The following is a 14,320-nucleotide window of genomic DNA, read 5'->3' as shown; positions in this document are numbered from 1 at the left end:
ACAATAGTCTTTTTAAAGATTTTATTTTTGTTTTGCTTTGTATTTTATTTCAAAGGTCATAAAATATAATTTCATCTTTTCTCTGTGTTTTATGAATGTCTAATTGGCCCGCTTGCAATACCTTCACAGACCAAAGAGTGAGCCCCAGTCCACAGATTGGGAAACAACTCACCGTGCTAAAGTAAAATGTTAAATTTAAGTATTGTCACTGAGAAGAGAGTGTTAACATGTTAGCAACTGCTAGAATGTCCTGAATAAGTTCATTCAGACAACAACTGTTCCTTCTGACTCCGTCTTTGTACATGAACCAGCGACAGTCCTGGGCCATTTGAGGATTTTGTTGGTTTTTCATGAGAAAAAACTCATGAATGCACCAAGGTCTTCTGAAGTCACTAATGTAAAACTTTTCCAAAGACTCCTTTTATACGTGTGGCCCAGTGACTGTATACCGAACATTTTCCACCATGAGGTCTCTAACCCTCGGTGGGCTGCGCCACCATTGATTTTCATCTCATTCAAACTACTAAGTCCAAGATCCAAGTCAGAGATTTGCAAACATTTTCTCCTCTCTCTTAGTGCGGTACATTTCTCCAACAACACAGCAACACATGAAAGAGATGTCGACCTGTCATGAGCAATTTTGGAGAGCAGGAATACAATGTCCAAGCAAGAGCACTGTAGCAGGCTAGAGCTAATTACTCTTACCAAAAGAACAAGCATCAGGGTGGAGATGATATACATTTTTCATTCACTCCAATAAATGTTTAAGTGCAACAATGAGACTGTTATAAGTTATGGCAGGTAAATTCATGGAGACAGTCCTATCCCCACTAATATATGCACTGTAAATTTGTTCTGTGTGACTGCATTTAATTCTGGCAGCTGGTACAGTCACCTGTGGGAAAATCTCTGAACAGTAAATTCATCGTGAAACACCGGGCCGTTATTTAAATCTCACAGGCTGTAAGTATAATACTCCTTGTTAACAGCAGCGGCTGCCTTGTCTTTACATGCCCTGTACACTTCAACCCCTCCGGTAAAAGTTGGGTCTGAAAGGCAGCGATCCAGACGCGGTCCGGCGCGGCGCTGAGAGCTTCGCTCCGCAGCGGCATTAATCACACAGCCACTGTCCTCTGGCTGATTACCTGCATGCAATCCATCAATCTTCGTTTTGCCGAGCCCTCCAACAGGAGAAAGCCCTCATGAAGATCTGATTAAAAATGTAAGTGAGTCATAATAAGAGCACATGCCTGGCCTCGGAGTCGATATTCTTTGATAGTCATAAGCTCTGAGTGGGATTTATCTACTCATCTCCAAACGTCCATTCACCTGCTTTCTCAAAAGATGCAGCCCCTGATCTCAGAGAACGGACCTGCTGCACTGAGGTGGGGCCTGGAACAGAACCAGTGGAGATCTGTGTGTGTATGTGTGTGTGTGTGTGGTAGTCATTTGCAGCTGCAGACAGGAGGGGGAGTGACTTTGAGAGTGTCTGAGAGGCACATCCTGCCTGCAATTAAGGTGGAATCAGAGAGAGATCTGCGCTGCCTTGATAATGAGCCTCATCTGAATTATTAACTAGAGCTGTACCCCCCGGACCTGGACTCCCATCAGGCCTAGCTACACAACAACAAGAGCAGATGCACACACACACATAGAATCTCCAGATCCATACAAACCTCTATCAAACCCATTTCAGTGTGTGCAGGAACTCAAAAACTAATCCCATTTGCAGTAAAAAATAAGGGCAACACATTACTTGAAGTGGTGCTCATAAGGCATTGCATCAAAAGCCCATTATAAGCACACTGTGAGTGCATGATGATTTATTAAAATTGGTACATAGTATAATGAGAACAATATGCAGAAAGTTAGGGGGTTGAATACTTTATGAAGCGACTGTGTCATTAATCACATTAAAATTTAGCGCAATTTCAGATGCATGATTACATTATAACATTTTCTTCTCTGATACCAGTGGGATCATAATCAGGTTGTTGTTGGTGCAGATTGATGGATTGGGGTTGTTAGGATGAATGTATTTCAAGTATAACTCCTTGTGTGATGTATCACTTTAAAGGTTGTCTCAGTGTGAAATCAAATATTTTCTGTGTGTTTTACACGGTTGTTCTTGTTTGGTGACTTTAATCACGACAGAATATGAAGAATTCAGTGATTTATGATAACCTTGGAGCTTTCATACCACTGATTTGCCAATGTGCTTTGTCTCTTTAACATCAAATCATGTGCAATATACTTAATGCTGCTTTCAAAAGCATGCCGTTCAGTTTTTGGCAGTCATTGGTTTCCTTTCTTTCTGCACGCCACAAAATCAATGACGTGCTTCTGTGGCGCGAGTCGACTTTCTGCTAGCCACGCTGTTGTGTTTTAGAAATTCAAATGCACTCTATGCTGTCTAGCATTTCAAGCAGCCATTGATCTCCATGCATTTCTGTATGATATGAAAATCAATCATACTTTACATTACAAGTAACCACTTTGCAAACCACAGATATTCTGGGTGTATATTATACTGTCTTTGTTCCAGGGGGCGTTTACTTTCCATTCATACGCAGTTGGAAACAAATTCTCTCTGCAGACTAAAAAAAAAAGTGTTTATGTCACATTGGTAATCACAGTAAAGTTCAACTGTGCATTAGAATCCTTTAATTCAAATGTTGTGGTTTACAATACAACGCACTGTTACTCTACTGTACTTGTAAACTAGGCAGCTGTGCTCTTTGTTAGCAGACGATGGAGTAAGTTTGTCAGCTGTGTGAGATGAATAACCACGACACAAAACCATCTGTGAAGTTACACATGGAGGTCTGAACATTATGAGTATGTAACATGACCACGACACAGGTCACCTGTCACTCAGGAGAGACAGCAGAGACATTGTGAATGCAATGAATTTATTACTATTACATGAGGAAGGCTAAGCCTATGTCAGTGTTAAACATCACTCCAACAGAATTGTGTAATAATGCAATGTAAGTAGAGACTTATCTACATCACCTCACATGAATAATGTATCTCTGATGGATAAATGCAGACTTGAGTTGAGGTCAAATACTATACTCAGTGCTACTCTTAGGACAGGTATAAAGCTGGGGGCACTGGGTTGTGAAAGTAGCAGTCAAAGCTCAGGTGGATAATGATTGTCAAACAAGCTATGGATGTTGAACACTGATTATGATAAATATAGGATTATATTGTTTTTGTGCATCACAACTATGTTGTACAACACTATGTATTGTCGATCCACCTGTAAATGAAATAAAATGAATCAATAAAATATGAATATGTTTCATGATTCTACTTTTTTATCTTGAAGAAAATTGAATACACTGCAAAAACTCAAAATCTTACCAAGAATATTTCTCTTATTTCTTGTCAAAATGTCTCATTTCTAGTCAAAACTAATCTCTTTCCACTTAAAATAATCCTCATCACCTAAAAATTAACTTGTTTTTAGATAATTTTCACTTGTTTCAAACTAATTTTCACTTGAAATAAGTAGAAAAATCTGCCAGTGAAAGCAAGTTTTTTGTGCTTGTAATAAGAAAGAAAAACTTGCTCCATTGTCAGATTTTTCTACTTATTTCAAGTGAAAATCTGCTTGAAAAAAGTTAAAAAAAAAAAAAAAAAAAAAAAGTGTCTAAAAACAAGCTGCTTTTTAATGTGATGAATCTTATTTTAAGTATAATGAGATTTGTTTTGACTAGAAAATACATTTTGACTAGAAATAAGACAAATATTCTTGGTTAGATTTTGAGTTTTTGCAGTGTAGAAGTCAATGGAGGCCTAAAACGGTCAACAAATTGCAATTAAAGGTCTGAAACACAACGTATAGCTACTGGATGTATGCAGCCTACTGATTTCCATAGGGCACATTAATGTATGGAAACCAATTAGGCTACTGCATAGAAGGCAGGAAAACTACACATATTTATACAACAACATTATGTGTAAAGATATTAGATTTTTTTTTCAATAGCCTTCAAGTTCAATTTTACTCATGGAGTTGCTGTTGTTGACAATGTAATACAGATTTAAGGATCCATTTATAAAATCTCATGTCATATAGAGATGGATGCAAATCAAAGACTCTCTGCACCAATGGTTAAAATACAAACACATGTGTAGTTGTCAATGGTGAGTTATTATTGTAATAAAATGAGTGAAAGTGATGGAAACCCCCCCTGTATGGTCGTTCAAAAGCTGGTTAGCAGTGCAACAACATTCCAGTACGATCTGACCTGGGCCTGAGTCACAGTCTGACAGTCGCGTTTTTTTGACTAGCGCTCTGCTCATCGTCCAAGCCAGACACCAGAACATTCTGAAAGCCCTTAGGTCTGGTAGACAACATGGAGAGAATGTGTGCTGGGCCGACATTTTACGACACACCACCAGGCACCATTCCCAAGATCCGCCTGCCTTCGCTGACTGTTGTGTGTCTGGACTCGGTTTTCTCTCTGGAATTTCCGTCTGTAGAGTGTTTCTCAACATTTTATTCCAGCTGATTTATTCCAACTGATTGAAGTGTGAGGGCTGAGGGCGAGAATATTATGTTCTATTCTAACCAGTATGACTCATTTAAGCAGAGAGAACACCCCGCCTCCACTGCCGGTGCATCCCTTGTTTACATCCCAACCCTTCTCCAGTTTGAAGCGATATCTGTCCGCTTCCTATTCAAATGCTTTTTCTTTTTTGATGAGACGACTGATCCTCGCAGATCCAAATCGCTCCATCTCCCGCTCTCCATTCAAGACCTCGACAACTCTTCCCAACTGTTTTCTCTCCATTCACAGGACCGATCAGATGAGGTTTTTACCATGGTCTCGCATTCAACAACCAACCCCCTTCTCCTTCCAAATTCCTCTTCCCGTTCCCCACCCCCAGTTAACCCAGCGCCAAGCCCGCCAACTCAAGAGCTGCCTCTCCTTCTGCTGTGCCTTTGTGATAATAACAATAACTGTTTAGCGGTGCAGAGGGCTTTCTGTTGAGCCAGCGCCAGGCCGGCTGGCACGGGGAACCCTCTAAGCCTGTTCCACCATCTCCAACCAATTCCCCTCTGTCTCGGCTGGCGCTGGAGCATCACAGGCATTAAGGCTGCTATCAATGTGCACAGCAGCAGGGGCCACCGCCACCACTCTCACACTCACTCTATCTTTTCTCTCTCTCTGCCTCTATCCCTCTCCCACTCAATTCTGAATCCAATTCAAAAAAGGTTTTATTGGCAGGACAAATAATACCTTGCCTCCTCTTTTTCTTTTTTTTCTCGTGGTCTCTCTCTCTCTCTCTCTCTCTCTCTCTCTGTGCTCTGCACCTTTATTCTCCTCCTCTATCTCCTGCAAGTGGAGTCTCAGCAGAAGGAGGTGATGACCACCGGCGTGGGCGGTAAAGTGCATTGTGATGCATTACAAGCAGATTAGAAGCACATTAGAGGTAAAGATCCCAATTTACTCCCAGTAATCAGGGATATAGAAGGTAAAGCAACTTGAGTCCTGATTAGTTTAGGGCTGATAAAATTATTATAATTTTCGTGACTGATTTCATATATATACACTATATAACATGTATATATTCTAATATTTTTTTATTATAGAGTCTATTTTTAAACGATATTATTCTGTACGCAGCTTATTTCATTCCTTCATGTTTTTTTAACATGCTCAATGACAGTAAACTAAACTGAACTGAACTGAATTGAATGTGTGAGTGTGTATGTACATGTGAGTTTGTGTGTTTGTGAGAGAGTATGTGTGTGTACATCCCTGTTATAACTTGAAAGCGCTTACATTTTGCCTGTAGATGCCATTGGTTGTAACGTTTTAATGTTTATTTGTCCATCTGACTGTCACCTACTTCAAACCTGTGAGAACAGTTCCGCCAAAATAAAAGACAGAAATCTTTCCTGAGCAATTATTAAGAAAAAAAAGATTCCCAGCGCTTTTAAACTGTTGGACAACTAACTCCCTGCCCCTCAGTGTGAGTCATGCACTTTCTCAGTACTCAGTTCTCTATGTGTGTGTATGTAGCTTATAACGGTGCATGTATGTTTGTTATCACTGGAGACACAATAATACCATGTGTTGCATTTAAGTGGTGTAAAGTAACAGTGGTGCAGCTCAGCAGCTGTCAGCCAGGATTTAAAATGACTATGGTTTATAGAGGTTTACTACTCACTGCAGAGTAGACGCTGTGTGTCCATTTTAAACGGAGCTGTTGAGGACAAAGTGATGTCAAACATTGTGTCGGCCTCTCTCCTTCTTCCCGCTGCGTCTACCAACAATACTGTACATGTCACATGGATGCAGATGATGGTTTAGGTCAGAGAGACACAGATGAATGTATTATTAAATTACATTTTAGATCAACACAAGGCACAGAACATCTCAGAGCTACAGTAATACCTCAGGGTCGGGGAGTTGGATCAGTGGCAGAGATCTGCTATACACAGGTGAGCAGCAGGGATTATGTGGCAGGGACATTCAGCTTGAGACCGATGTAGATTCTCATATGTATGGTGCATGAGCAAATACACGACGTGGAAAAATAACTTCATTAAAGGTCCAGTGTGTAATAATTGGCAAGGTTTATTGGCAAAATCTGAATATACTACCCATAAATATATATTAGTAGAAGTGTATAATCGCTATAAAATACAATTTGTTTGGTTTTCATAGCCTTATAATTATTCTTTTATACATATGGAGAGTGTAGCCATCTTGCGCCGCCATGTTTGTACAGCAGCCTGAACGGAAAATCCAGCCAACCAGAGAGCTCGTTTCAAGAGTTTCACGTTCATAAATAAACCAATGGAGAAGAAAGCGGAAAGAAAGAAGAAGGAGTAGAAAAAGCAGAGAGATCTTCACCTCATCGCTCCATGCGTCAAAGTCGTGGTACAGTAAACAAGTTTTTTTTGTCCTCGCAGGCCACCGTCACATTGCCGACGGGAGGGGTGAGTGCCAATGAGCGAATGAGTGAGCGCTGCAATCTAGAATCTGAACAATAGATGTCACGGTTTTCCCTCCATTTTACACACTGGACCTTTAATACCAATCCTCATTTATTTTGATTCTTAAACACTAACAGATGTTGGCAGCTGTCTCTCAGGTGTTAAGTCCTACAAGTACGAGACATTAAAAAAAAAGGAAGGAGTGACTTTGTAATTGATCTCCGTCCGTATACCGCTGCTCGTTGGCCATGGGCTGATTATTCTGTGGTCTGATTGGAGCAGTCTTACACCCACAATGCACCTTGTTGGAGCCTTCAGGTACTGTAGAGTCGCTGAGCTCCTATACCTGCCTGCTGCTGCTGGATGTGCAGTACAGTAACACTACAGCCTGCAGATGTACCGGCCACAGCTCAGCACATCCATTCCCACGCACAGCCACTTGTGAAATGAATATAACAGTGTGTGTGCATGAGTGTGTGTGTGTGTGTGTGTGTGTGTGTGTGTGTGTGTGTGTGTGTGTGTGTGTGTGTGTGTGTGTGTGTGTGTGTGTGTGTGTGTGTGTGTGTGTGTGTGTGTGTGTGTGTGTGACCACCTACAGAACTGAACTCACTTCATTACTTCATATGACCAAACACAGCCTCCCACCTCAGATGCAATAACAAACATGGCCAAAACACTTGACCGCAATTACTGAACCACAGTCAGAGAAATCCATACATAGACATGATGGTGACCCTGCTGCCAGGAGCTTAAGCAACACTGTGTGAGCGCGCGTGTTTGTATGTGTATGTGTATGTGTATGTGTATGTGTATGAGTATGAGTATGAGACCACAATTACAGAAATCCATACACTACCAGTGTGTGTTTGTGAGTGTGTGAACATGAGAAAGAAATCCAATCCACCATTGTAGCCTCAGCACTTGACACTTAGACAAGTGAGAGACACCTCACCAGTGTGTACAGTGCAGTTTATGTGTGTGTATGTGTATGTGTATGTGTATGTGTATGTGTATGTGTATGTGTATGTGTATGTGTATGTGTATGTGTGTGTGTGTGGTATTAAGAGGCAGGAGAAGCTGCTGGCCCAGATGAAGACAAAGAGCCCGGCGGCTGAATTGAGCAGCAGCTCTCAGACAGGATTACACAACAGTTCTTAAAGACTGCTTTTAATAGCAGGACTCTGACTGGATCTTATTTCCCTCCCACTTATCCCATCCATCCATATACAACCCCCCCACCCACCCTCCACCCCCACTCCACAAACACACGCACACCCCTCCTCTGTGCTGTGCTGTGCTGGAATGCACTAGGTATACAGTATATACTATATGTAATTGTACGTGTTTCGGGACCTCTGTGTTTCAAATCTCATTAAAATCGCTGCCAAACATTACAGTTCAACATGTGTGTGTGCTTTTTTTTTTTTTTTGAGCAGTGTTATTATGATTGAATCAAGTTGTTTTCCACCTCGACTTGGAACCAATCAGCTTCCTTGCCATACTGGCCAATCCGGGGAGAAAAAAAAAACAAAACAACAACCTCCACCACACAGAGCTGGAATGGAAGCAGGCATCACGCTGGGCATCCTTTGGGCAGCACATACACACACAAACAAGGCCCCAGGATGTTAAACCCTGCTTTAAATCCAATTTTAAAAAACCACCACCATACCATAAAGACCGGACAGAGGTTTGTTGCCGCTCCGCTCAGACCTAAATCAGATGGTGATTTTATTGAGATTAATCTGTGTCGTAATACTGCTCAACTGGAGGCTGGGACGGAGCCAAATGAGATGTCGGGGCGAGAGGAAGCCTTGAATAAAAACCTTGTGTGAGAGACAGAGAAGGATGGAGACAAAGGCACCTCTCAAAATATTCTGTAAGGATTTAATGACATTGAAAGGCTCAGTGTCCATCACCCCCAAACCACTGCAACTTATGTTTCCTGTTCCTCTGGGCTGTAACCTATCGTCCACTATAGCAACATACAAAGGAGAATAAATTGGGGGGTATTTAGGGGGGGGGGGGGGGGGTCTTTTGTCCCCCTGGGGGGATGCTTCTTTAAAAACAGATGACCCTGATGATGTCACAGTTATGTCATCTGGGTTATTTCAGCTTGGGTTTGAGATATTCAAAAAAAAAAGATGAACAGAAGGCCTTAATTACAAACTGTGATGTGTTTGAGTTTGAAAGAGGCTGGCATGGGTGTCTGATGACAGACATTATTGAGCTGCATGATGGGAAATGTGGCGCTAGCGGAGCTCGATCCATACAGAGGAGAAAGACTCAGGATCTCTCTGCTGCTTTAATTCAACCACTCTCTCTCTCTCTTATTTAACGTGACTCTAGTGAATCTGCCGACTTTATGGAAGCAAAACACTGAATTGCTCGAGTGTCTTTTTCTTTTCTTTTTAACATGCTCCCTGGCCATCTTTAAGATTATTGTCATGTTTAATGATGTGTCCCCCCAGCTGAAGCAAAGCCAGTAAATGTTAAAGCCTGCTGTCAAATTTAACAAGAAGGGAGTTATTGAGGCTACTCCTGCTCTGTTGGACTATCTGTTGTAGAAATCCCCATTAATTGTAGTAGTGTCTCTCTGGACACACAGCAAGCCAGATGTTATTTTCTCTCTGACTCTCTCTTCTCTTTCCTAAAACAATCTTGTTCAAGTGTCATTTATTTAAGCTCTAAGTGTGTTCAGTTATGACTCAGGGCCCAGTTTGGACAGTCTTGATTGATGTGTGTGATGGAACACTTAACGCCAGGAGACCAGAGGGGAGATTTGCCAGATATTTGAACACAGTGTTTGTGTAGTGTTCATGTTGAAATTCCTAAACTACAATACTTGTTTGATAAAACGCTCAAAAAATGGGTCACATGGGAGAAAAACTTTAAAACTGTTAGTGAGGTGGTTCTCCAGTGTAGGGTTTGGAAACAATAGAGCATTAATCCTCACGCAGAATGGGTGGTAAATTTAAGTAGATTACAGCAACCAATCTATTAGATTAACCTCATATTAATTTAAATTTAAGGGATAATCTGCAGTTACATCTGTTTGCTGTGACATCCCATGTCATCATCTCTTGTTATTGTCCTTTTAAACCCCACGCCTTGTGCCATGCTTTCGCACAGTCTGTGCGTAATTCAACGTGCGCACAATGGAGAGCAGGGGGGCGGGGTGGCTCCATACGCTTTATCCCCGAACACCCAACCGGCGGCGTGGGGTGACGCTCCAGCCGAGGAGCTGCAAATCGGGACCGGAGGCACACTTTGTCCCCGGTGTGACCCGATAACACCGAGAGAAACACAAGCTTTGAAACCAGACACTTTGCGAATGCGTCACAACGCGCGCGAACTGCCTCTCCAAAGGGAACCGTGTGGAAGAGGAGGCACTTTGACTCCGTGCGGCTTCTCCTATATGCACAGGCTGCAGTCCCTAAATACGATGAACCCAGTGAACCCTTCTCCAACCATGCTCACCGCCCCTTTCCACACACACTGTACTCTGGAGTGACACGGGGACACGCCACTGACATAAATTGTTGGAACCAAGGGTCAATTATGTGGCTTTGAAATATGCAGAAAAGGAGTTTATGCTGCAGACATGGGCTGAGGCTAAATATAAGTGTAGCTTCACCATGTGGTGTTAGGGGAAATTCTTTCATGTGGCCTACCTTCCATCCGGCTGAACTGTTGCTGTCGCCTTTATCCTTGAAATAAGGAACAAAGCGAACCATCCAGTCATAAATCTGGGACAGGGTGAGTCTCTTCTCCGGGGTGCTCTCGATGGCACGGGTGATGAGGTCTGCATACGACAGGTTCCCCCACGCGTTCCGCCGGGAGGACTTGGCTTTGCGCAGCTGGCCGGCGACGTCGAGCGCAGCCCCGGACATGCAGGCAGGAGCGGCCACGACCGGGGCCGGGGCGCCGGCTGGATGCTTGATCTCCGCCGGCGCGCCTCCTTGTCTCTCGGCCCGGCACGCGGGCACGTTGTACTGCTCCACTTTGACCGATGCCAGGGCCAGACCCCGGCTCGCCTCTTCTCCCCCGGGGAAATCCTCCGGACACGGCGGCAGCGGCCAGGTGCAAGACCGCGACCGGCTGTGAGGCTCAAATTCCGAATCGATATCAACCTGATGCGCATCCATGCCGCTGTTCTCCATCATCATCAGCATGATGATGATGATCTCCCGCTGAACAGATGTCAAAACCGGGCAAGGTCACTTTAACGAAGATTAAAAAAAAAAAAAAAAAAAAAGCTTGTCAATGTTGATGTGTGCCAGGGAGTTCAGATGACCAAACTGGTCTCTTGTACAAAGAAAACACAATCGGATTGTTTAGTTTCACACACAGAGAGGTGATCAACCAGTATGAAAACGCCGGCAGCGGTGTGGGATATTATCATTCTCCTCAGTGCAACAATGTGGCTTCACATCAGGACAGATGAAGGTGTATCCGAGGCATCAACAACAGTATCAGTCTCTCTTCCATGTTAATTGCACAACACCGGCTGTGTGGCTGCATGCAGGACCAAGTGACGGTCAAACATCCATTATGAAAAAGCCAGACACACTTGGAGAATGTCTCTGTGCCGCTCCGGCTGCAGCAACAGTTGATCCTTTTGACAGACGAGGTCCAGTGCAGGTTCAAAAGCGACGCTTATCAAACTCTCCCCCCCACCTCTCTCAAAATTAATTGACTTTAGATTTTTTTTCCTCTCTCCTCCAGGCTCTGGGTCCAGTTCTCTCTTTTTTTTTTTACGAGCGTCTTTCTACAGATCTGCTTCAGCTGAAACTCACAGCGAGCGCAATTACTCCCATAGAAATAGAAACAAGCTCTAATGAATCATTTATATGAAGCCGTGAATTTCCAGACGAGAAAAAAAAAAGCCCCTCGTGGATCTGCCGTGGAGCATCCTCTGCGTCTCCCCTGAACGCCGCCAGACGCTTCTCTCGCTGTAGTAGATCTTTTCTACCTTTGTCTGTAGCTTTCTGCTCACATGTCACATGGGTACCGTCTCCCTGCCCTCATACTACGAGACCGTGTGTCTCTGAAGGCTTCAAGCCACTTAACTGTAGCCTGAAATAAAGTGGAATAAGTGCTGCTTCCATATAATTGGACGCCGCCTGGATCAAGTCACTCCCTCCAGAACAGGTTTCCTGAGGAGGAGGGGGGGAGAAGAGGAGGAGGAGGAGGGGGCGTGCGTGCGTGCGTGCGTGCGTGTGTGAGTGTGTGTGGTGGGGGTTACACTCTCGACAATACAGTTTCTGAAGCCAGTCATTCACGCACACACATTTAAGGACGTGGTTTCACATGTGACAGATGCGCTTGGGTTCCGCTATTTAAGATAAGAGTGAACTTTATTGCCTATCCTTGCGTAGTGTTTATTCTTAATGGCTAATTAGCTATAGATCGTGCATCAAATCAATTTATAATACAAAGCCTCTTCAAGTTTCATTGTTTGAATTTCTGCCTGACTGTCCCACACCAAAGGCAAGAACCTACACTTTTCATTTTTAAACCTTAACAAAGGTTATCCATGATATTTCTGTGTAGATTAGATTAATGAGAACAGCCTGTAGCTGCATAGACCGAGACCTTGATTTATAATATTTATAATTTATACTGACCTTTGGTTAACATTTCTGCATTTTCTAATGTAGTAATCCATAAGTAATGCACAGTGTACAGCTGCAAATAACAAGGAGTGAATCCACATGTGTACTGATTATTTCCTCCAAGAGCCTTTGGCATTAGATACTGAGATTAAGCACCTCTCTAGGCACTCTGCCACATTTTTTTCTTATACATTTAAAAAAAAATGTATTCAGTATTTTGTTTGTGTATTTGTTTTTTTTTTTACTTCAAATTCTGGTACGAATTGAAATTCTGTCGGCATAAAAGTTTCTTATGTAAAAATATCCAGTGGTAAAAAAAAATAATAATACTGGAATAGGTTATAAAATACCAGCAACATAATATGTTTTTATTGACCATAGCATTAATGTTTAGGTAGCTTAAGCATGTTCATTGACGTGTTGCTAATTCCTCTTAAGCACCCCTGGGGGTCCCTGAACCCAGCTCTGAGAACCACTGCATCAGTTAATGTCTACACATGTCTAGAGTGCACATTAGGGAGCAACTGTAGCCATGGACAATAAACTGTGGTCATGGTACAGTCTGGTCAGCACAGGGGAGGTCAAGCCCTTGGTTAAGGTCACAGATAGATTGTGGTTGTGGTTAAAAAAGGTGAAGATGAATTACTGCACATCCCAACCTCCACATCGGCTGTACACAAAATGTTGTTTTGATAACACGCCCTCAGCATGGTGCAACCTCTGAAAAATGAAGGCAACATGGAAGTAGGCTCCCAAAATCTGCACGTCCTGGCTCAAAAGATGAGCCAGTTCCCATAGACTCCCATGTAAACATGTTTACAGCCTGGTACAAAAACAGTTTTCGAGGGTGAAATTTTATATTGCTCACTTTTTTATCAATTTTATAATGGAGTGAGTAACAAGTGGGTGATGAGCGTATGCCTGCCACCAACCAGCATGCTCCTCTTCTTCAAGTAATGGCAAGATGGCAACATCGGAGGCTACATCCATTGTAATTTACACTTTAGGATCCTCTGTTGCTGTTTTTTTTTTTTTTATCAAGTTGCTAATTTAGAAACTATACAGTTTAAATGCAGGAATGAACATTTTTCAGTTTCCACACTAAACTTTTCAGCTCTGGGTTTGACCAGCGAGAGACGCTCAGCGCTGCAGATTCCACCACAGAAGTTCTTGGGTGGTGACAAAGTGCTGCCACTAGAGGAACAACTGGTAGCAGGAGTTTCATTCAGACTCTAGTTCTGTTTCTGCAAAGCTTCTGCAATATGAATGGGTTAAATGGTAGCTGCTCACCATCCAGTTACTTACCATGTTCACATATCTATATTTAGTTGTTTTATAGATTACTGTTGTTTTAATTGGGATATTAATTTTTACTTTTTGTTTGTCTGCGTTTTCCATGTCAATGGTATTAGCTACTTTTTTTCTGCCGCAACCTCCCAAGTCTCTCCCAACATATTAAACTAAACAGCGCATTATATTGAAATTAAATGAGGCTAATTATCCGGTGGGGCGATTCTTCCTATAGAGCGTCACAGCCTCGTGATTTAAGCTCACTGTGTCAAAGAATCAAACTACCGACTCTCCTCGCTGTCTTTTGTCACACACCATTGCTTTTGGTGGGTCTGAGTCCATAAAGCGGGCTCCATCAATGGCTGCTCTGTGTGCTGTATAAGCTCCTCTGGAAACCCCCAACACTGACAGAGGGTGCCACTCTCTGACAGCCGGTTGTCATTGACAACCA

At 42.7% G+C, this 14,320-nt stretch overlaps 1 protein-coding gene across 1 annotated transcript in view; it reads right to left on the bottom strand.

The window, feature by feature from the left end:
- Nucleotides 1-11,136, bottom strand: part of foxo6b (forkhead box O6 b) — a gene marked incomplete at both ends in the record, with an annotated part of 44,855 nt that extends 33,719 nt beyond the window's left edge. Inside the window, one exon of the mRNA XM_083981833.1 lies at nucleotides 10,636-11,136. Within this exon, the coding sequence (XP_083837959.1) occupies nucleotides 10,636-11,136 (501 nt within the window). The remainder of the gene's footprint in view (nucleotides 1-10,635) is intronic.
- Between the last annotated feature and the right edge of the window lie 3,184 nt (nucleotides 11,137-14,320).

This window comes from Trachurus trachurus, assembly GCF_905171665.1.
Source record: "Trachurus trachurus genome assembly, chromosome: 11".
Taxonomy (NCBI): Eukaryota; Metazoa; Chordata; class Actinopteri; order Carangiformes; family Carangidae; genus Trachurus; species Trachurus trachurus.
The sequence above is the reverse complement of the archived record's forward strand: the minus strand, read 5'-3'. Positions and strand labels throughout refer to the sequence as shown.